Genomic DNA, 21,280 nt, shown 5'->3' on the forward strand with positions numbered 1-21,280 from the left:
TCCCTCTCTTCCCCCATTCCCTCCCCTCTCTCTCCCCCTTCCCTCCCTCTCTCTCCCCCTTCCCTCCCTCTCTCTCCCCCTTTCCCTCCCTCTCTCTCCCCCTTCCCTCCCCCTCTCTCCCCTCACATCTGCAGATCAAAGAGCCAGTGGAGCGTCAGAACTTTTTCCTGGAGCTGAGTTCTCAGCTGGACACCTTCCCGGAGAATTTTTGCAAGCACAAGATCCTGCCGCAGCTGCTGACAGCGTTCGAGTTCGGCAATGCGGGAGCCGTCATCCTCACTCCACTCTTTAAAGTACGCCCGGGCGCCGGCAAGTCGGTGTGCCAGCTCTCTGGAGCTGTCCTGCGTGACCCCTTGCCAACTACGATGTCACCGATAGCTCTAGTGCAGGGAACATGTGCCGTAACACTATCGGACTCCTACAGTGCAGAAGGAGGCCGTTAAGCCCATCGTGTCTGCACCGACCCTCTGAAAAAGCATTGAAAAGGCATCCTACCTGGGCCCACTGACCCCACCCTATCTCCGCAACCCCACCTAACCTGCACACCATTGGACACTAAGGGGCAATCCAGCACGGCCAAACCCCCTAACCTGCACATCTTTGGACACTAAGGGGCAATTTAGCACGGCCAATCCACCTAACCTGCACATCTTTGGACACTAAGGGGCAATTTAGCACGGCTAATCCACCCTAACCTGCACATCTTTGGACACTAAGGGGCAATTTAGTACGACTAATCCACCTAACCTGCACATCTTTGGACACTAAGGGCAATTTATCACGGCCAATCCACCCTAACCTGCACATCTTTGGTCACTAAGGGGCAATTTAGCACGGCTAATCCACCCTAACCTGCACATCTTTGGACTGTGGGAGGAAACCGGAGCACCCGGAGGAAACCCACGCAGACAGGGGGGGAGAACGTGCAGACTCCACACAGACAGTGGCCCGAGCTGTAATCAAACCCGGGTCCCTGGCGCCGTGAGGAACCAGTGCTAACCACTGCGCTGCCCAACACTGGGGGGGGGGCGTCCATGAAGAGAAAGGAAAACAAGTTAAAGTCTCGGTTCTTTCTCCACAGGTGGGAAAATTCCTCAGCACGGAGGAATACCAGCAGAAAATTATCCCCGTTGTGGTCAAAATGTTCTCTTCGACAGATAGAGCAATGAGGATCCGCCTCCTTCAGCAGGTCTGTGATTCCGCGTCTCTTTCAGAATGCGCCAGCCCAGATCCGCCACTCTGCCAATGGCTGTGTACCTTCCCAGGCCCTCCGCAATCCCTGCTCTCCTGCAGCTTCCCGCAGGGGGCGGTATTGGGGGAGGGGGCTGGCCTCGGGCGACCCAACTCTCCGGGGTTCCCATCCTAAACCTCTCCGACTCTCTCCGCCCGCCTTGGCCAAGCTCTCGGCCCTCTGCCCCAACATCGCAAGGGCGTTTCGTTTGTTTGCCGCTGCGCCCACCTCGCGATGTGCCTTTGGGACTACCTGCTGGTTCGAGGGGGGGGGGGGGTAGTGAGCCTTTCGGCGTCGCTGTGCCCAACGGAATGGTTTCGACTGCGCGCAAAATAAACAAATCGTTTGTTAAGATTTATTTTGGAAGGCAGAACGAGGGCGGACAATACAGGCTCGACGCGACAACTGAGGGGAGCAGAGGAACAGGGGGGGCCTCATTCTCCTCCGGTGCCTGAAGATGTCCCAAAGTCGCCGTCCAGTCCAGTCGCTGACCGGCGTCTCACAGAATCAGAGCCACCAATGTTTGCAGAGCCCAGTGATCTTTTACCGTCCAGCCTGGCTGGAATCTGGGAGTGTAGGGACAGAGCGGGAGGCCATTCGGCCCGTCCAACCTGTCCCAGCTCGCGTGTTGCATCGCAGCTGACCTGCCCCCTCAACTCCAATCTCCCTAGCCCTCAATCCCCTTCCCAAATACAATGGGATCAGTCTTACCGTTTATGGGGAGGTGTCGTGACGTTGTCACTGGACTAAGATCCTGGGTAACTCTCTGGGGGGGGGGGGGGGGGCGGTTCGAATCCCTCCTGGACAGATGGTAAAATTGGGACTCGATAAAATCTGCAAGTTTTTAATAAAATGTCTAACGGTGACTGTGAAACCCTTGTGACTGTCGTTTAAGGGGGAAATCTGCCGTCCTTACCCCGGTCTGGCCTACATGTGCTTTCTTTAATGAGTGGTGGGTTGAAGGAGGACGGTGGGCTTGGGGCCGGGATGAGGTAAGTTGGCTGGACGGCCGGTTCGTGATGCAGAGAGAGGCCCAACAGCGTGGCTTCAATTCCCTGTACCGGCCGGAGCTATAACAGAACCGAGGAAGAATAGAACCCCTGCACTGCCGAAGGAGGCCATTTGGCCCTGTCGAGTCTGTACCGCCCCACCGAGAGTGTCCTACCCACCCACGGCCCCACTTTATCCCCGTAACCCCACCTGGCCTTCGGACATGAAGGGACAGTTTAGCACGGCCAGTCCACCTAACCTGCACATCTTTGGACACTAAGGGGCAATTTAGCACGGCCAATCCACCTAACCTGCACATCTTTGGACTGTGGGAGGAAACTGGAGCACCCGGTGGTAATGCACACCGGGGGGGGGGGGTGAGAACGTGCAGACTCCGCACAGACAGTCACCCGAGGCCGGAATCAAACCCGGGTCCCTGGCGCTTTGAGACAGCAGAGCTAGCCACTGTGCAGCCCTATTGGCAAAGGCCACTGGCCTGAGGTGTAGTGACCTCTAGTTAAAGTGCCACCAGTCAGCCCCCCCCCCCCCCCCCCCCCCCCGCTCAAAGGGGAAAGCAGCCTATGGTCATCTGGGACAGTGGCGACTACTCATTGGGCGGTGGCAGCCTCTTCGCATGCACAGCGCGATCCCACGAGCGGCGGCGAGTTAACAGATTCGCACCCTGTTGTTTCAGATGGAGCAGTTCATCGAGTACCTGAACGAAGCGACGGTGAACGCCCAGATCTTCCCCCATGTCGTCCAAGGCTTCCTGGACACCAACCCTGCCATCAGGGAGCAAACTGTGAAGGTTAGTGCCGGGGGGGGCCAGTTCGGCGAAGGATCGGGGTCGGAATGGTGGCGGGGAGCGAACTGGCATCGGAAACCCGGAATCGCGCTCAGCGGCGGGCGGCCTGTCATCTATACTCCGGGGCTGTGGGGGGAGATGATCGACCAGCTGGCCGAGATGTGGGCTTTGTAAAGCTCGGGCCTCTCACCGAGGGCTGGCCGGTCACTGTGGCCGCTTGCCGCAAGAGGCTCATGGGGAATCGGTGCAACTGGGGGGGGGGGGGCATTTCCCGTTTAGAAAATGACCAACCGTCATCGGGTCTGTGATCCCAGTATCTGAATTCAGTGCCACACGTGAGTCTTTGTCCCATAACGGTGTAGGGAGGGGCACGAGAGCCCCTTGGGAGTCTCACTGGGTTCGAAACAAAGCACAGCTTCTGGGAGAGGGATTGGGGGCGGGAAACAAGGTCTGGAAAATCCCGCCTTGCCGATTTATTATTGATTAATTAATCAATACATGATCGTAGCTGATCAGTGTGGTCCGATACGAAATAACTTTAAACATTAAGACCTCACAGCAAAATGTTGTGGCTGCAAGTCCTCAGGCCTACAGTGGGCTATGGGCGTCGCTGGCTAGGGTAACACCCCACCGTACCGTTAGGGGGGGGCGGGGGGGGGGGGGGGGTCCAGGATTTTGACCAGCGGAGGATAGTTGCAAGTCTGGGTGGTGCACCGCTGCGTCGGCCTCGGTCGCAGGCTGAGCTCCGGGAGATTGGGGTTCGAACCCGCCCCCGCCCCCCCCAAGCCCACCTTGCTGAACTTCGTGCTTTTCGATTCTAGTCGATGCTGCTCCTCGCTCCAAAGCTCAGCGACGGCAACCTGAATGTCGAGCTGATGAAGCACTTTGCGCGGCTGCAGGCCAAGGATGATCAGGGCCCGATTCGCTGCAACACCACGGTCTGCCTGGGAAAGATCTCCTCCTATCTCAACGCCAACGTAAGTCCTGCGCTTCCTGCGTCTGGTCTGTCCTCTGCCGGCTTCTGCCACAGGAGCTGTCTCCATTCCGAGCGTGTCGGTATTTGTAAGGATATTGAGTGTGGTTAGTATTTGTAAGCATTCCCCACGCCGGTTAACCCATCTGCTGCAGGCTTTAACATTGACCCGTCCGGCCGCAGTCTCCGATGACAGTTTCTCTCTCACTCCTTGCAGACCCGGCACCGCGTTCTCATCTCCGCCTTCTCCCGAGCGACGAAGGATCCGTTTGCTCCTTCCAGGGCCGCAGGTGTCCTGGGTTTTGCTGCCACCCACAATTACTATTCGGTCGCCGACTGCGCCTATAAAATCCTTCAGGTGCTGTGTCCCCTGACCGCGGATCCTGAAAAGAACGTCCGAGATCAGGTAGGTGGGATGAATCGGCTCTGAGAGGCTGCCGTTTATACCCTCTGGAGTTTGATGGATGAGAATATGATCTCGTTGGAAGGTTATAAAATTGCCGAGTGGCTGTCGCTCCTGTTATCGAGAGTTTGCGGGGGGGGGGGGAAAGCTCACAATCTCAGGATGAGGTGAAATTTCTTCGCTCAGGGAAGGAGTCGGCCATTTTGGGGACCGAGATGAGGAGAAATTTCTTCACTCGGGGAAAGGGCGGCCATTTTGAGGACCGAGATGAGGAGAAGTTTCCTCACTCAGTAGGAGGCGGCCATTTTGGGACCGAGAGGAGGCGAAATTTCTTCACTCGGGGAAGGAGTCGGCCATTTTGGGACCGGGATGAGGAGCAATTTCTTCACTTGGGGAAGGAGTTGGCCATTTTGGGACCGGGATGAGGAGAAATTTCCTCACTCGGTAGGTGGCGGCCATTTTGGGGACCGAGATGAGATATTTCTTCACTCAGGGAAGGAGTCAGCCATTTTGGGACTCTGATGAGGAGAAAATCTGTCGCTGAGCGTGGTAAATCATTGGAATTCTCCACCCCGGAGGGCTGTGGATGCTCAGGCTGAGCTTGTTCGAGATTGAGCGATCTTCTGCTCACGGGGGGGCGGTGGGGGGGGAGGAATTCGGATAACAGAGCGAGAAAGTGAAGTCAAGGCAGAAGATCAAGTCAGGATCTTGCTGATTAATGGAGCCGGGGTTGTATTCCTTAGGTCTGTAATACGGGGACTGATATCCGTATCTGTGCAAAATGGTTCACGGCGGGGTTGGGTGGGAATCTTAGTGAGGTATCTGAGTAGGACTAGCTGCCCAGGGCAGTGGAACGCAGTCTGCTCTCGCCTTGCTTGCGCGCTAGCGTTTCCTGTTGGAGATCTGGGAGGGGCTGTTTCTGGCACCATCGCTGGACGAACCAAGAGTACAAATTGAGCCACAATGGCTAGGACGCCCCGTCTGAAGGGTAGGAGGTCTTGCAACTATAAATAGCAGCCGGGGGGGGGGGGGGGGGGGGGGGGGGCACAGCAAAAGTGAGGAGGCAGAGGCGGGAAACGGATGGTTTGTGAGTCGCACAACGTCGTATTTACCAATAACCTGCGAAACGCCCAAATCACCGACCGTTCCCAAAGGGGGAGGCGGACAACCGGGAGAGTGAAAAGTGAGCATTGCAGTGAAGCAGGGTGACCCACGTGAATTTGAGATGGGGGGTGGGGGGGAGATGATGGATGGAGGGATGGTGGGGGGGGACAGATACGGTCACTGACGTCGTTCCGCGCTTTCCTCCTCCTCCGCCCTCACCCGTGTCTTCCTGTCTCCACCCCCACTCTCTCTCAGGCCTTTAAAGCGGTGCGGAGTTTCCTGACGAAGCTGGAGATGGTGTCGGAGGATCCGTCCAAACTCCCGGATGTCGGTAAGTCGAAACGCGGCCGGCTCGGGGAGGTTTGAGGGAAGAGGCGTCGTAGGGGACAGAGAGCGGCGCCGAGGCCGTTTGTGTCCTGATTTCTCCGGTGGCCCCGCCCACACACTCGCGCTTCCCGTCAGTACCGGAGCAGCCTGTTTTTTTCTGATTTTTTTCCCCCCCCCTCCCCAATCTTGGCCGTATCCGGGGCGGGGGGCAATGACGTTGCCCGGGCCATCTTTGAGGAGGTCTCTCAGCACTTGGGTACAAGTGGGCCGGACATCCTCGACATAATTGACCCCACCCCCACTGTCCCCGACTATTGCAGCCGAGGGAGCAGAGGGCCAGCCTCGGGCAAGGCCCTAGTTCCATTCGGCTGTTCTCTGGCTAGCCCTCTGACCTCTGACTCCCAGGTCATGTGGACTTAAGACCCCTCCCAGCTTGTCGCGCAGTACCAAGAGAGCACTGCACTTGTGGGAGAGGCAACTTCGAACTCCACCCATCCTCCACTCCACAGGAACCATACATCTATCAATTGATCGCTTACTGCTGACCTCGCACCTGGATCTTTGCGGGCAGCAGCTGCCTCGACTAATCACGCGTTGTTCTTGTTCCGCAGAGAGGGACGTCAACTCTGCTTCGACGAGTCCCGCGGCCGCCCTGGCTGGCGGCTGGGCCGGCTGGGCCGTCACCGGAGTCTCCACCCTCACGTCGAAGTTCATCCGAGGGAGCCCAGTGGCAGGAGGGCAGCCCGCTGCAGCGCCGGCCCCTGGAGTCACCCCAGAAACGAGAGAAGGTTCGCTGCTTTCTGACTCTCTTTCCCACAATGCCTTGCTGACTGTGTTTGACTTTGTTCAACCGTTTTATATACACATGCGCGTGCGGGGTGGGGAATGCGCGGGGTCGCACGCGCACTTTGGTGCATGCGCAGATTGGCATGCACCCTCAGTGACACACACACCCTCAATCTCTCATGTGCCTGCCCCTGCGCACTCACTCACACACACACACACACACACACACACAGGCAAACTCACCTAAATTCTGCCTCCGTGTTAGAGAAACTCATACAGACGCAAGAAGGTAGGAGAAAAAAGCTTCACTAAGCAAAGAGCAATTCAACCCGTCAGGAAAAATTCATCATACTTTGAAGACCTTTCCCTGGAAATGAGTACTGAGCTGATGGTGCCTTTAGGATTTTAATGGAAGGGTTTGATGGGATGGATGTCGAGATGTTTAAACTTCAGGGCAAGGTCCGTTAAGTTCAGGTGATGACAAATAAATCCAATGGGTAATTCAGGAGGTCCTGCTTCACCCTGAGAGTCGGGAGAATGTGGGACTGGCTCCCACGGGGAGTGGGGGAGAATGTGGGACTCGCTCCCACAGGGAGTGGGGAGAATGTGGGACTCGCTCCCACAGGGAGTGGGGGAGAATGTGGGACTTCTCCCACAGGGAGTGGGGGAGAATGTGGGACTCGCTCCCACGGGGAGTGGGGAGAATGTGGGAGTCGCTCCCACTGGGAGTGGGGGAGAATGTGGGACTCGCTCCCACGGGGAGTGGGGGAGAATGTGGGACTCGCTCCCACGGGGAGTGGGGGAGAATGTGGGAGTCGCTCCCACAGGGAGTGGGGGAGAATGTGGGTCTGGCTCCCACGGGGAGTGGGGGAAAATGTGGGACTCGCCCCCACGGGGAGTGGGGGAGAATGTGGGACTCGCCCCCACGGGGAGTGGGGGAGAATGTGGAACTCGCTCCCACTGGGCGTGGGGGAGAATGTGGGACTCGCTCCCACAGGGGTGTTGGGGAGAATGTGGGACTCGCTCCCACAGGGAGTGGGGGAGAATGTGGGACTTCTCCCACAGGGAGTGGGGGAGAATGTGGGACTCGCTCCCACAGGGAGTGGGGGGAGAATGTGGGACTCGCTCCCACGGGGAGTGGGGGAGAATGTGGGAGTCGCTCCCACTGGGAGTGGGGGAGAATGTGGGACTCGCTCCACGGGGAGTGGGGGAGAATGTGGGACTCGCTCCCACGGGGAGTGGGGGAGAATGTGGGAGTCGCTCCCACGGGGAGTGGGGGAGAATGTGGGACTCGCTCCCACGGGGAGTGGGGGGAGAATGTGGGAGTCGCTCCCACTGGGAGTGGGGAGAATGTGGGACTCGCTCCCACGGGAGTGGGGAGAATGTGGGACTCGCTCCCACGGGAGTGGGGGAGAATGTGGGACTCGCTCCCACAGGGGAGTGGGTGAGAATGTGGGACTCGCTCCCACAGGGAGTGGGGGGAGAATGTGGGACTCACTCCAACAGGGAGTGGGTGAGAATGTGGATCGTGTCGATAATTTAAGGGGGTGGGGAGGAGCACATGGGAGAGAGAGGGGTATATTGATGTATGGGAGAGGGGCCTCTGTGGACATGTTGTGCTGGCTGGTCTGTCACCGAGCTGCCAATACCTTTGTAACCGGCTGTACTGTATGTAATCTTGAATTAGCAGATGAGAAACACGTCCCAGCAGCCACACCTGTCACGCCGGCGCCCACGGAAAAGCCAGCGGATACGGAAGAAGTGGCAGAAAGGTGGGACGACGACGACTGGGGCAGCCTGGAGGTGCGTACCCATGTGGAGGTGAGGGGAAGGAAGTGCTATTGGGGCAGAAGGGAACCAATGGCTGTTATGATACCTACACCCCAATTTATATTCGGCAACCGGACCAGACCCCAACTTTTCCATTTGTAAAACGGAATCATAGAATCCCTACAGTGCAGACGGAGGCCGTTTGGCCCCATCCCATGACCCCGCATAACCTTTCTTTTCAGGGGGCAAGAAGCGGGCCCAGTGCATGGGGGTGTTCCCTGGGGGAATGTGCGGGCGGAAGAGGAGAAAGGGATACTTCGTTCCAGGAGTGATTCCACGGACAACATGGGATCTTTAAATTAAAACAAACTTTATTATTAACACAGGATTGACCTCATTAACTCGCTTCCCCATCTACTTCTGAAATCTCAACTAAGCAAACCCCACACACTGGTCAAATGCCACTTATTAATAAAGTTAGCACTCGGGGCGGCGCAGTGGTTAGCACTGCTGCCTCACAGCGCTGAGGACCCGGGTTTGATTCCAGCCCTGTGTCACTGTCCGTGTGGAGTTTGCGCATTCTCCACGTGTCTGCGTGGGTTTCACCCCCCCCCCACAACCCAAAGATGTACCGGTTAGGTGGATTGGCCACGTTAAATTGCCCCTTAATTGGGAGAAAAAAAAATTGGTTGCTCTGAATTTATAAAGAAAAATAAAGTTAACACTAAGCGGCTGACAGATTTATTCACCAGGTCCTTGGGACTGAAACACTCCCCCTTTCCTCAGAAACCAGGGCAGAATTCGAAAAATGAAACTCAAAAAAACAGGCACGGGGCAGGGCTGAAAACGAAACTAAAAAAATAACAGACGCGGGGCAGGGCTGAAAAGGAAACTATAGAATAACAGGCATGGGGCAGGGCTGAAAACGAAACTAAAAAATATAACAGACACGGGGCAGGGCTGAAAAGGAAACTAAAGAATAACAGGCATGGGGCAGGGCTGAAAACGAAACTTTAAAAAATACCAGACATGGGGCAGGGCTGAAAACGAAACTTAAAAAAATAACCGACACGGGGCAGGGCTGAAAACGAAACTAAAATATAGGCCCAGCCCCTCCCACTGTTAACCCCTTAATCACAGCAGACCCTTCTGTATATCTTAACCCAAGTTATTTTAGTAACATTATGGCAACAGACACATCATGCAAGATGTAGAAAAATTCCTACATTCATCACCTACTATCCATCTCTGAATTGGGCTAGGTCTGGAAGGACAAGACTCTGTTTTACCGATTCCCGCCAATCTGTGTCCCCTCTGGCGTTACTCGTGTGGCAGTCGCTATGCTCTGTGGCTGGAGAGAGCGAGTGACGGCCTTTTTTTGTTTTATTGAGCACATGTGGGAGCAGTTATTGCCCCTCCTAATTGCCCCCCCCCCCCCGAACTGAGTCGGCCGCATTGCTGTGTGTGCGTGTGGGAGGGACTGGAGTCACGTGTAGGCCAGATCGGGGTAAGGACGGCAGATTTCCCCCTTTCCCCTAAAGGGGGCGCTAGTGAACCAGATTTCCTTTTTTATGGCAATCGATCGTCGTCCTGGAAATGAGGTCAATCGTCGAATTGAATTCAAACCGGGTCCCCAGATCTTGCTCAGGGTTCACTGGATTATCAGTCCTGGGGCACCGCCACCGGCTCCGGTTGATTGCACGCCGCCCGCAAGCAGGACGGTTTTTTAATCCTCCTCCCCGCTTTCAGAACCTCTCCACGGCTGGCAGCAAGGTGCCGAGCCCCGCAGCTTCGGAGTGGGACGGTGAAGGCTGGGGCCTGGAGGAGAGCTGGCAGCCCAAGCAGAAAGCGGCTGCCGTTCCGACCCCCTCCGGAGATGACAGCTGGAACTCGGAATGGGTCGACGAGCTCGTACCAAGTCAGACCAAGACGCTGACCGTCAAAGCTTCAGTCAGTGGGGCCGGATGTGCGGTTCGCAAGTGAATACAACTGGGATAGCACGAGCGGCGCGGGCAGACAGGAGGACTTCTTTGCCACGGTCATTCAGGCACCTGCTGTAACCCAGGTAAATGTAGTACGCTGTCCATCAAACACTCCCGGGGCAGGTGCAGCACGGGGTTAGATACAGAGTAAAGCTCCCTCTACACTGTCCCCATAAAACACTCCCAGGACAGGGACAGCACGGGGTTAGATACAGAGTAAAGCTCCCTCTACACTGTCCCCATAAAACACTCCCAGGACAGGTACAGCACGGGGTTAGATACAGAGTAAAGCTCCCTCTACACTGCCCCCATCAAACACTCCCAGGACAGGTACAGCACGGGGTTAGATACAGAGTAAAGCTCCCTCTACACGGTCCCCATCAAACACTCCCAGGACAGGTACAGCACGGGTTAGATACAGAGTAAAGCTCCCTCTACACTGTCTCCATCAAACACTCCCGGGGCAGGTACAGCACGGGGTTAGATACAGAGTAAAGCTCCCTCTACACTGTCCCCATCAAACACTCCCAGGACAGGGACAGCACGGGGTTAGATACAGAGTAAAGCTCCCTCTACACTGTCCCCATCAAACACTCCCAGGACAGGGACAGCACGGGGTTAGATACAGAGTAAAGCTCCCTCTACACTGTCCCCATCAAACACTCCCAGGACAGGTACAGCACGGGGTTAGATACAGAGTAAAGCTCCCTCTACACTGTCCCCATCAAACACTCCCAGGACAGGTACAGCACGGGGTTAGATACAGAGTAAAGCTCCCTCTACACTGTCCCCATCAAACACTCTCAGGACAGGGACAGCACGGGGTTAGATACAGAGTAAAGCTCCCTCTATACTGTCCCCATCAAACACTCCCAGGACAGGTACAGCACGGGGTTAAATACAGAGTAAAGCTCCCTCTACTCTGTCCCCATCAAACACTCCCAGGACAGGCACAGCACGGGGTTAGATACAGAGTAAAGCTCCCTCTACAGTGTTCCCCATCAAACTATCCCAGGACAGGTACAGCACGGGGTTAGATACAGAGTAAAGCTCCCTCTACACTGCCCCCATCAAACTATCCCAGGACAGGTACAGCACGGGGTTAGATACAGAGTAAAGCTCCCTCTACACCGTCCCCATCAAACACTCCCAGGACAGGTACAGCACGGGGTTAGATACAGAGTAAAGCTCCCTCTACACTGTCCCCATCAAACACTCCCAGGACAGGTACAGCACGGGGTTAGATACAGAGTAAAGCTCCCTCTACACTGTCCCCATCAAGTTGTGAGGGGCAAGGTTTAGAGGACATGTGTGAGGGAAGGTTTTTTACACAGAGGGTAGTGGGTGCCTGGAACTCGCTGCCGGAGGAGGTGGTGGAAGCAGGGATGATAGTGACGTTTAAGGGGCATCTTGTCAATTGCATGAATAGGATGGGAATAGAGGGATACGGACTCTGGGCATGTAAACCGTTTTAGTTCAGACGGGCGGCATGATCGGCGCAGGCTGGGAGGGCCGAAGGGCCTGTTCCTGTGCTGTACTGATCCTTGTTCTTTGTTCAATGTCAACTGGTGGTACTTCTGAGTCTTTCAGACATTCACTGTTGATGGGATCTGGCTGCCGTGTTCGCTGCGTTACAACCGGTTCCTCAAAACCACCTCGTGTAAACCCCCCCCCTCCCCAGTTTAATGGAATGGCGCTGCGTGTCGAAAGAGGCAACACGATGCGGGATGGCTTTGTTAATCGCGTGTTGACTTCCTCCCTAGAAAAGCGAAGACACGTGGAGTACGGACGCCACCACCGGCTGGGACACGGAGGATAACTGGGAGTCGGTGGAAGCACAACCAGGTCAGTGAGTGGGGGCAGTGCCGCCAGGTTGCCAGGCTGACTTTGACGCGAGGCTTGAGCCCTTGTTGTCTGCCCGCCGTTGGACGCCGTGTTTGAGAATCGCGTGGGTGCGGAACATCCCGTTCCCAGAACACTCCACTTGCGAGCGTTCCCAGGCTCGAGAAACCAGGGCAGCTGGACAAGGTTGACTTTTCCGACCCAGATCCGGAGAATGGGAGGCGTGGTGGTTGGCACCGCTGCCTCACAGGCGCCAGGGATCCGGGTTCGATTCCGGGTCACTGTCTGTGGTCTCGAGTCTCCACGATCCTCCCCCGTGTCTGCGTGGGTTTCCGCTGAGTGCCCCGGTTTCCTCCCACAGTCCAAAGATGTGCAGGTTAGGTGGATTGGTCATGACAAATTAATAATAATCTTTATTAGTGTCTGAAGTCGGCTTACATTAACACTGCAATGAAGTTACTGTGAAAAATCCCCTCGTCGCCACATTCCGGCGCCTGTTCGGGTCACAGAGGGAGAATTCAGAATGTCCAATTCACCCAACAAACACGTCTTTCGGGACAGGGAGGAAACCGGAAATGCAGGTTCGGTGGATTGGCCGTGCTAAATTGTCCCTTAGTGTCCAAAGATGTGCAGGTTAGGTGGATTGGCCGTGCTAAATTGTCCCTTAGTGTCCAAAGATGTGCAGGTTAGGTGGATTGGCCGTGCTAAATTGCCCCTTAGTGTCCAAAGATGGGCAGGTTAGGTGGATTGGCCGTGCTAAATTGCCCCTTAGTGTCCAAAGATGTGCAGGTTAGGTGGATTGGCCGTGCTAAATTGCCCCTTAGTGTCCAAAGATGTGCAGGTTAGGGTACGGAGATGGGATGGGGAGGGTGCTCTTTTGGAGGGTCGGTGGAGACCCGATGGGCCGAATGGCCTCTTTCTGCACTGTCGGGATTCTATGATGTTGTGAGATTAGCTACTCCAGCATCTCTTCTCTCCCGACCCCCACCTCCCAAAACCGACAGGAGACCCGGGGTTACTAAATGAAACCTGGTCCCGTTCTCCCTCCCTGTCCTCGAGCTCCACGCTGTTCGCCCCCCACCGCCTCATCTCCGCAACCAAGGTGTGGTGGTGTGGGTGTAGGAGAAGCTAGGTTACTGCTTGAAACTGCCGCGAAGCTGCCAATCTTGCCAGCGGCCCAGCCTTCCGCCCCCTCCAAGTAGTGAGGCCTTTGCCGGTCAATTAGGCAGCGTGACCTGGGAATGGTCCAACCATGACCTGGCCTAAGGATTTATTGACCGCGATGATGGATCCGATGAAAACCAAAGGTGCGGGAATGCGGTGAAGCCCCTTCGCTCAGTTGATTGACGTCCCCCTGGGGAGAGGTTAAGTGGACTCGGTCCACATTCCCTGGATTTGAGAAGAGCGAGACACGGTCTCGTTGAAATGCTAAATCCCTAACGGGCTCAGGCCTGAGGTGGGCGGTCCGTCTCGAATCCGGGTGGGGTCTGTGCTTCGATCAGATATTGGACTGTGATGGGAAGTACTGACGAAAGGCTCCCCAACCTGTTTCTCTGCTACCTCCCCTGAAGGTTTTCACTATTTCACTGGTACTATTCCTCCTCAGGTACCAGCCTCCTCGAACAGGTGCCAGAATGTGGCGACTAGGGGCTTTTCACAGTAACTTAATTTGAAGCCAACTTGTGACAATAAGCGATTTTTACTTTCATTTCTATTTTTGCTCGTGGTCATTGGTGTCCGATATTGTGAAATATAATTGATAAATCCAATTTTTTTTAATGTAGGGGCCTCACGGTAGCATGGTGGTTAGCATCAATGCTTCACAGCTCCAGGGTCCCAGGTTCGATTCCCGGCTGGGTCACTGTCTGTGTGGAGTCTGCACGTCCTCCCCGTGTGTGCGTGGGTTTCCTCCGGGTGCTCCGGTTTCCTCCCACAGTCCAAAGATGTGCAGGTTAGGTGGATTGGCCATGCTAAATTGCCCGTAGTGTAAGGTTAACGGGGGGATTGTTGGGTTACGGGTATACGGGTTACGTGGGTTTAAGTGGGGTGATCATTGCTCGGCACAACATCGAGGGCTGAAGGGCCTGTTCTGTGCTGTGCTGTACTGTTCTATGTTCTATGTATATCGTATATTTGAATGGTATACCGACTTGAGGAGCTTATTTTTTTTGTTAACTGAGATTCTTTTTAATAAATTTAGAGTACCCAATTCTTTTTTTTTTCCCCAATTAAGGGGCGATTTAGCGTGGCCAATCCACCTACCCTGATACTTTTTGGGTTGTAGACCTGGGGAGAATGTGCAGACTCCGCACGGACAATAACCTGGGTCCTCGGCGCCGTGAGGCGGTTGTGCTAACCACTAGGCCACCGTGCTGCCCTAACTGATATTCCTTCAAACGCCAGAGCATATGGCAATCGGTAGCACCGTCAGTTGCTGCGATTAAAATTTGCAGCCTGCTGTCAGAGTATCCCGTGGGTAACATATTCCCGATGTTCCCCCCCCCCCCCCCCCCCCCCCCCCGCCATCTTTTTTTTTAAAATAATTTTTTTGAGATTTTCACAAAATATCAAAAACAGAAAATATCAACAAGAAAACAGTATTAACAAACAAAAAAAGAAAGAGAAAAAAAACCCCAAAACCCCCCTACCGTTCTGCCAGGAAGTCAAGGAAAAGCTGCCACCGCCTATAAAACCCTGCACTGATCCCCTCGGTGAATTTCACCCTCTCCAGCTGAATGAATCCCGCCATGTCATTGATCCAGGCCTCCACGCTTGGGGGCCTCGCATCCTTCCATTGGAGCAAGATCCTTCGCCGGGCTACTAGGGACGCAAAGGCCAACACACCGGCCTCTTTCGCCTCCTGCTCTCCCGGCTCCACTGCAACCCCAAATATCGCGAGCCCCCAGCCTGGCTCGACCCTGGATCCTACCACCCTCGACACAGTGTTTGCTACCCACTTCCAAAGTACCCCCAGCGCTGGGCATGCCTAGAACATATGGGCATGGTTCACTGGGCTCCCCGAGCACCTAGCACACCTGTCTTCGACCCCAAAGAACCTGCTCATCCGCGTCCCGGTCATGTGGGCCCTATGTAGCACTTTGAGCTGTATGAGGCTAAGCCTCGCACAAGAACATAGAACAGTACAGCACAGAACAGGCCCTTCGGCCCTCAATGTTGTGCCGAGCCATGATCACCCTACTCAAACCCACGTATCCACCCTATACCCGTAACCCAACAACCCCCCCCCCCCCCCCCCCCCCCCTTAACCTTACATTTTAGGACACTGCGGGCAATTTAGCACAGCCAATCCACCTAACCCGCACATCTTTGGACTGTGGGAGGAAACCGGAGCACCCGGAGGAAACCCACGCACACACGGGGAGGACGTGCAGACTCCACACATGCAAGGAGGAATTCACTCTTTCCAGGGCATCCGCCCACGTCCCCCCCTCAATCTCCTCACCCAGCTCCTCTTCCCATTTACCCTTCAGTTCCTCCACCGAGGCCTCGTCTACCTCCTGCATTACCCGGTATATGTCCGAAATCCTCCCCCCTCCGACCCACACCCCCGAGAGCACCCTGTCCCATACCCCACGTGGGGGCAACAGAGGGAACCCCTCCACTTGCTGCCTGGCAAACGCCCTAACCTGCATGTACATAAACATGGTCCCCAGGGGGAGCCCAAACTTCCCCTCTAACTTACCCAGGCTCGCAAACCTCCCATCTACAAACAGGTCCCTCATTATAACATTCAGAAGCCTACGTATATTAGTGTTCAGCTGCCGTCCCTTCACAAACCCCGTCTGGTCCTCATGAATGACCCCCGGCACACAGTCCTCTATCCTTGTGGCCAAGATCTTCGCCAACAGCTTGGCATCCACATTTAACAGTGAGATCGGCCTCTATGATCCACACTGCAGGGGGTCCTTGTCCCGTTTAAGGATCAAGGAAATCGGCGCCCGTGACATAGTCGGGGGCAAAGCACCCCCTCCCTTGCCTCATTAAAGGTACTAACCAACAGGGGGCCCAGCAGGTCTGCGTACATTTTATAAAATTCGGCCGGAAACCCATCCGGCCCCGGCGCCTTCCCCGACTGCATGATGCCTATCCCAGTAACCAGCTCCTCCAGCTCAATCGGTGCCCCCAGTCCCTCCACCTGCCCCTCCTCCACCTTCGGCAACCTCAGCCTGTCCAAAAAGCGCCCCATTTCCCTCCCCACCGGGGGTTCAGACCGGTACAATTCCCCATAAAAGTCCCTAAAGACCCCACGTCTACCCCCTCCGCACCACATTCCCTCCCCTATCCTTCACCCCACCAATCTCCCTGGCCGCGTCCCGCTTACGAAGCTGATGCGCCAGCATCCTCCTCGCCTTCTCCCCGTATTCGTACACCACTCCCTGTGCCTTCCTCCACTGAGCTTCCGCCTTTCTGGTGGTCAGTAAGTCGAACTTGGCCTGAAGATTACGCCGCTCCCCCAGCAATCCCTCCTCCGGAGTCTCCGCGTATCTCCTGTCCACCCTCACCATCTCCCCTACCAATCTCTCCCTCTCCCTCTGCTCCCACCTCTCCCTATGGGTTCGGATGGAAATCAACTCCCCTCTAATCACCGCCTTCAACGCCTCCCAAACCGTCCCCACCTCGGACCTCCCCATTATCATTGGCCTCTAAGTACCTCTTGATACACCCCCGAACCCGCCCGCCCACCTCCTCATCCGCCAGCAGCCCCACCTCCAGGCGCCAGAGCGGTCGCTGGTCCCTCTCCTCCCCCAGCCCAAGGTCTACCCAGTGCGGGGCATGATCCGAAATGACTATGGCCGAATACTCGGCATCCTCCACCCTCGAAATCAGCCCCCTGCTCAGGACAAAAAAATCGATCCGGGAATAGGCTTTATGCACGTGGGAGAAAAATAAATACTCCCTGGCCCTCGGCCTCGCGAATCTCCAAGGATCCACCCCTCCATCTGGTCCATAAACCCCCTCAACACCTTAGCCGCTGCAGGCCTCCTGCCCGTCCTGGACATCGATCGATCCAATGGGGGATCCAGCACTGTATTAAAGTTCCTCTCTCCCCCCCCCCCCCCCATATCAGCCCCCCCCCCCCCCCCCCCCCCGTCTCCAGATCCGGAATGCGGCCCAACATGCGCCGCATAAAACCCGCATCGTCCCAGTTTGGGGCATAGACATTCACCAGCACCACCCGCTCCCCCTGCAGCTTGCCGCTCACCATCACATACCTCCCGCCACTCAGCCACCACCTCTGACGCCTCAAACGACACCCTCTTTCCCACCAGGATCGCCATCCCCACCCCCCCAATTCTTTGCATCCAGCCCTGAATGAAACACCTGGCCTACCCAGCCCTTCTTCAGTCTAACCTGGTCCGCCACCTTCAGGTGCGTCTCCTGGAGCATAGCCAAGCCCGCCTTCAACCCCTTCAGGTGTGTAAACACCCGGGCCCGTTTGACCGGCCCATTCAGTCCCCTCACATTCCAAGTTATCAGCCGGATCAGAGGGCACCCTGCCCCCCTCCCCTGCCGACTAGCCATAACCCTTCCCCTGCCCACCCCAGCGCCCCCCCCTCTCGGCCCGTTCCCCACGGCAGCAAACCCCCACCCCGGCCCCCCCTGCATCCTCCAGCTCCTTCCTGGCCATTTCAGCAGCAACCTGGTCCCCTCCCCAAGGCTAGGACCCCTCCCAGCCGCGTTACTGCCTCCATAGCACTCCCGTGAGCCAGCTAACTTCCGCTGACCCCTGCGACTCCCGCCACACCTCCAACCCCTCCCAACGTGGGGCCACTTCTCCCCCATGCCCATCAGCAGATCCTCCTCTTCCCGCTCGCGCGGGAAAAAAGCCCGCGCTTCTCGGCTCCGACCACGCCCCCATCAACCCTCAGCGTGGGAAACAAAAGAAAAGCCCTCGCTTCCCCCCTGCCTGACCCTGCCTCTAGGGTAGCTCCCCTTGTCGGCCCCCACCACCAGCTCCCCACACTCCAAGTCTACCGCCCGACTCGAGCCCGTCCACCGAACCCACGCAAAAAGACAGCGCCCCACGTGCCCTAGAAACAACACACAACCAGCATAAAACAGAGACCCCCCCCCCACCAAAAATGTACACAGTTACATACAAACCCCCGCCCCGACCCTCAGTTAGAGTCCAACTTCTCGGCCTGCACAAAGGCCCACACCTCCTCCGGGGGCTCAAAGTAAAAGTGCCGGTCCTTGTAGGTGACCCACAAACACGCCGGCTGTAACATGCCAAACTTCACACTCTTTCTGCGGAGCACCACCTTCGTCCGGTTGTACCTGGCCCTCCGCTTAGCCACCTCCGCGCTCCAGTCCTGGTAGATCCGCACCACCGTGTTCTCCCACTTGCTACTCCGCTCCTTCTTGGCCCACCTAAGCACGCACTCTCGGTCAACGAACCGGTGGAACCGCACCAGCACTGCCCGTGGCGGCTCATTCGGCTTGGGCCTCCTGGCCAGTATTCTGTGGGTCCCCTCCAGCTCCAGGGGCCTCTGGAAGGACCCAGCTCCCATCAGCGAGTTCAGCAAGACGACCACATAGGCCCCGAGGTCTGACCCCTCCAGCCCCTCCGTGAGGCCCACGATCCGCAAATTTCCGCCTCGACCGGTTCTCCATCTCCTCCGCTCCTGCCACTTCTTATGGAGCGCCTCGTGCATCTCCACCTTTACCGCAGGGGCCGCGGCCTCATCCTCTCTTTCGGAGGCTTGTTGTCGGAACTCCCGGATTGCCACCCCCTGGGCTGTCTGTGTCTCCAGCAGCTTGTCCGTAGTAGCCTTCAGCGATTCTAGCAGCTCCACTTTGAGCTCCCGAAAGCATCGCTGGAGAGTCTCCTGCTGCTCCTGCGCCCACTGCCTCCATTCCTCGAGGCCTCCGCCGGCCGCCATCTTGTTTTTCTTCCCCTGCTTTTTCCTAGGTGCTGCCACCGCTATTTTGCTGGCCCCTCTCCTGGTCCAGACCATAGAACACTGGGGATCCGTTGCCAACACCTTCCCACGTTGGGAACCGTTGATCAAGTACCACTGGGGGCCCTAAAAAGAGCCCAAAAGTCCGTGCCTGGCGGGTGCTGCCGAACGTGCGGCTTAGCTCCACATAGCCACAACCGGAAGCCCCCCCCAGCCATCTTCAGCTGCTTCATCAATGACCTCCCTTCCATTATACGGTCAGAAGTGGGGATGTTTGCGGTTGACTGCACAATGTTCACCATTCGCGACTCCTCAGATACTGAAGCAGTCCATGTCCAAATGCAGCAAGACCTGGACAATATCCAGGCTCGGGGCTGACAAGGGGCAAGTTACATTCACGCCACACAAGTGCCAGGCAATGACCACCTCCTACAAGAGAGAATCTAACCATCGGCCCTTGACATTCAATGGCATTACCATTGCTGAATCCCCCACACGGGGAACACCCCCGCCTGCAAGCTCTCCCCCCCCCCCCCCCCCCCCCCCCCCCCCCCCCCGAGCCGCTCGCCCATCCCGACTCGGAAATATATCGGCCGTTCCTTCACTGTGGCTGGGGTCAAAATCCTGGAACTCCCTCCCTAACAGCACTGTGGGTGTACCTACACCTCACGGGGACTGCGGCGGGTACAAGATGGCGGCTCACCCACCACCTCCTCGAGGGGCAGTAGCTAAATGCTAGCCCGGCCAGAGATTCCCATTTCACATGAATGATTTTTAAGAGTGTAGGACTACATTGTAGTACCGTGCAGATCATAAGGTTCCAGGCCCAAGCTCAGTCAGACAGAGTCTAATGCTGGAATGTTTCTGCGTCCCTCTATTTGGGAGGGGATAGCATCAGCGCGTTGTGGCGACGAGGATGGGGTCGTGGTGACTCGAGGCGGAGTCGTACCCAGTCTACTGGGGGAGTGTTTTTCTGCAGCCCGTTGGTTTGAGACATATTTGACCCTTTCTCTGCAGGGTTAAGCAAATCGGATGTCGCCAAGCAAAAACGGGAGGAGCGCAAGAGAGAAATGGAGGCGAAGCGAGCAGAGAGGAGGGCTGTCAAAGGACCATTGAAACTGGGTGCCCGCAAATTTGACTGAAGCAGCTACTGCAGTGGGTCGCTTGAGGCCCTCCACGCAACCGAGCAATTGCCTACATCCTGTCATCATTCTGCCCCTTCCCCCTAGGGAAAAAGGCGACATCTTCTGTTGGTACGTCGCAAAGAAACTTTCCACCAAACTCCAAAGCTTTTTTTTTTTCTTTCTCTCTCTCTCTCTCTCTCTGTCGAGTCGTCTTTGAGTTGATTTGCTTCCCCCCCCCCCCCCCCCCCCCCCGCCAGTTACCCAACCAGGAATGGAATCCTGCACCATGTCACGGGGGACAGAGGGGCTCGGGGCAGAGAAGGAGAACTCGGGACATCCCAGCGCTGCGACGGCGGAGTGGTATCGCCGCGGTGGCTGGTTTCCGCACCGCGCTTGGCTCCCCCCCCCCCCCCCCCACCCCCCCCCCCCCCCCCCCCCCCCGAAGAGAAAGAAATAACCCTGGGGCCTTAAAATGGCGGAGATTGTGCCCAACGTTTGTCGTGAGATTGGCGTGCAATTCCAAACCGCGTCGTTCAACCAAAAGTAATCTAGGCTCACGGGGGCGGAATGTTTGTCATTTTTATTTACTGTGTTTCACTGTTGGGAGGGTGGATATGTAATTGCTGCAACAGAGAAATACATTGATGTACATACTGTGTCATATTACATTGAAATTTTAAACCCACGCCTGCCATTGTGTATAATTTTGAGGGGTACAGTTGGACAAGACTGGCGCCGGCAGCCCAGGTGGGGAAAGACTCTGCACAGTCGAGGGGGGAATACATCGTGATGTCCGCGATCGTTCAGCGAGGGGCTGTGTTTTTTTTCTATCCCCCCCCCCCTCTCTGTCTAAATTAAAGGTACCTTTTAAGATGTGGGATTGTTCCCGATGTTTTGGAGGAGAATGTTTTTTACGTTTGGTGTACCGGGTGTTTACCTTGAGAGAGGTGGTCAGACCTTTGGGCGAATGCTTCCTACAGAGTGTCGCTGAATGAGGGAAGATGCGGTGTGAAGGCCATA

The 21,280-nt window shown here is 56.2% G+C and overlaps 1 protein-coding gene across 1 annotated transcript; it reads left to right on the plus strand.

The window, feature by feature from the left end:
• Positions 1-125: 125 nt before the first annotated feature.
• On the plus strand, positions 126-20,945 carry scyl1 (SCY1-like, kinase-like 1; the record flags this gene model as incomplete). Its single annotated transcript, XM_038787328.1, is given in 12 exon segments — positions 126-293; positions 1,082-1,189; positions 2,916-3,029; positions 3,848-4,003; positions 4,217-4,405; positions 5,762-5,837; positions 6,445-6,621; positions 8,307-8,440; positions 10,139-10,369; positions 10,371-10,454; positions 12,135-12,216; positions 20,154-20,945. Coding segments are annotated over 12 exon segments (1,644 nt in total), but the record flags the coding sequence as incomplete, so codon positions are not given.
• Positions 20,946-21,280: the final 335 nt, after the last annotated feature.

Source organism: Scyliorhinus canicula, chromosome 31 (assembly GCF_902713615.1).
Source record: "Scyliorhinus canicula chromosome 31, sScyCan1.1, whole genome shotgun sequence".
NCBI lineage: Eukaryota > Metazoa > Chordata > Chondrichthyes > Carcharhiniformes > Scyliorhinidae > Scyliorhinus > Scyliorhinus canicula.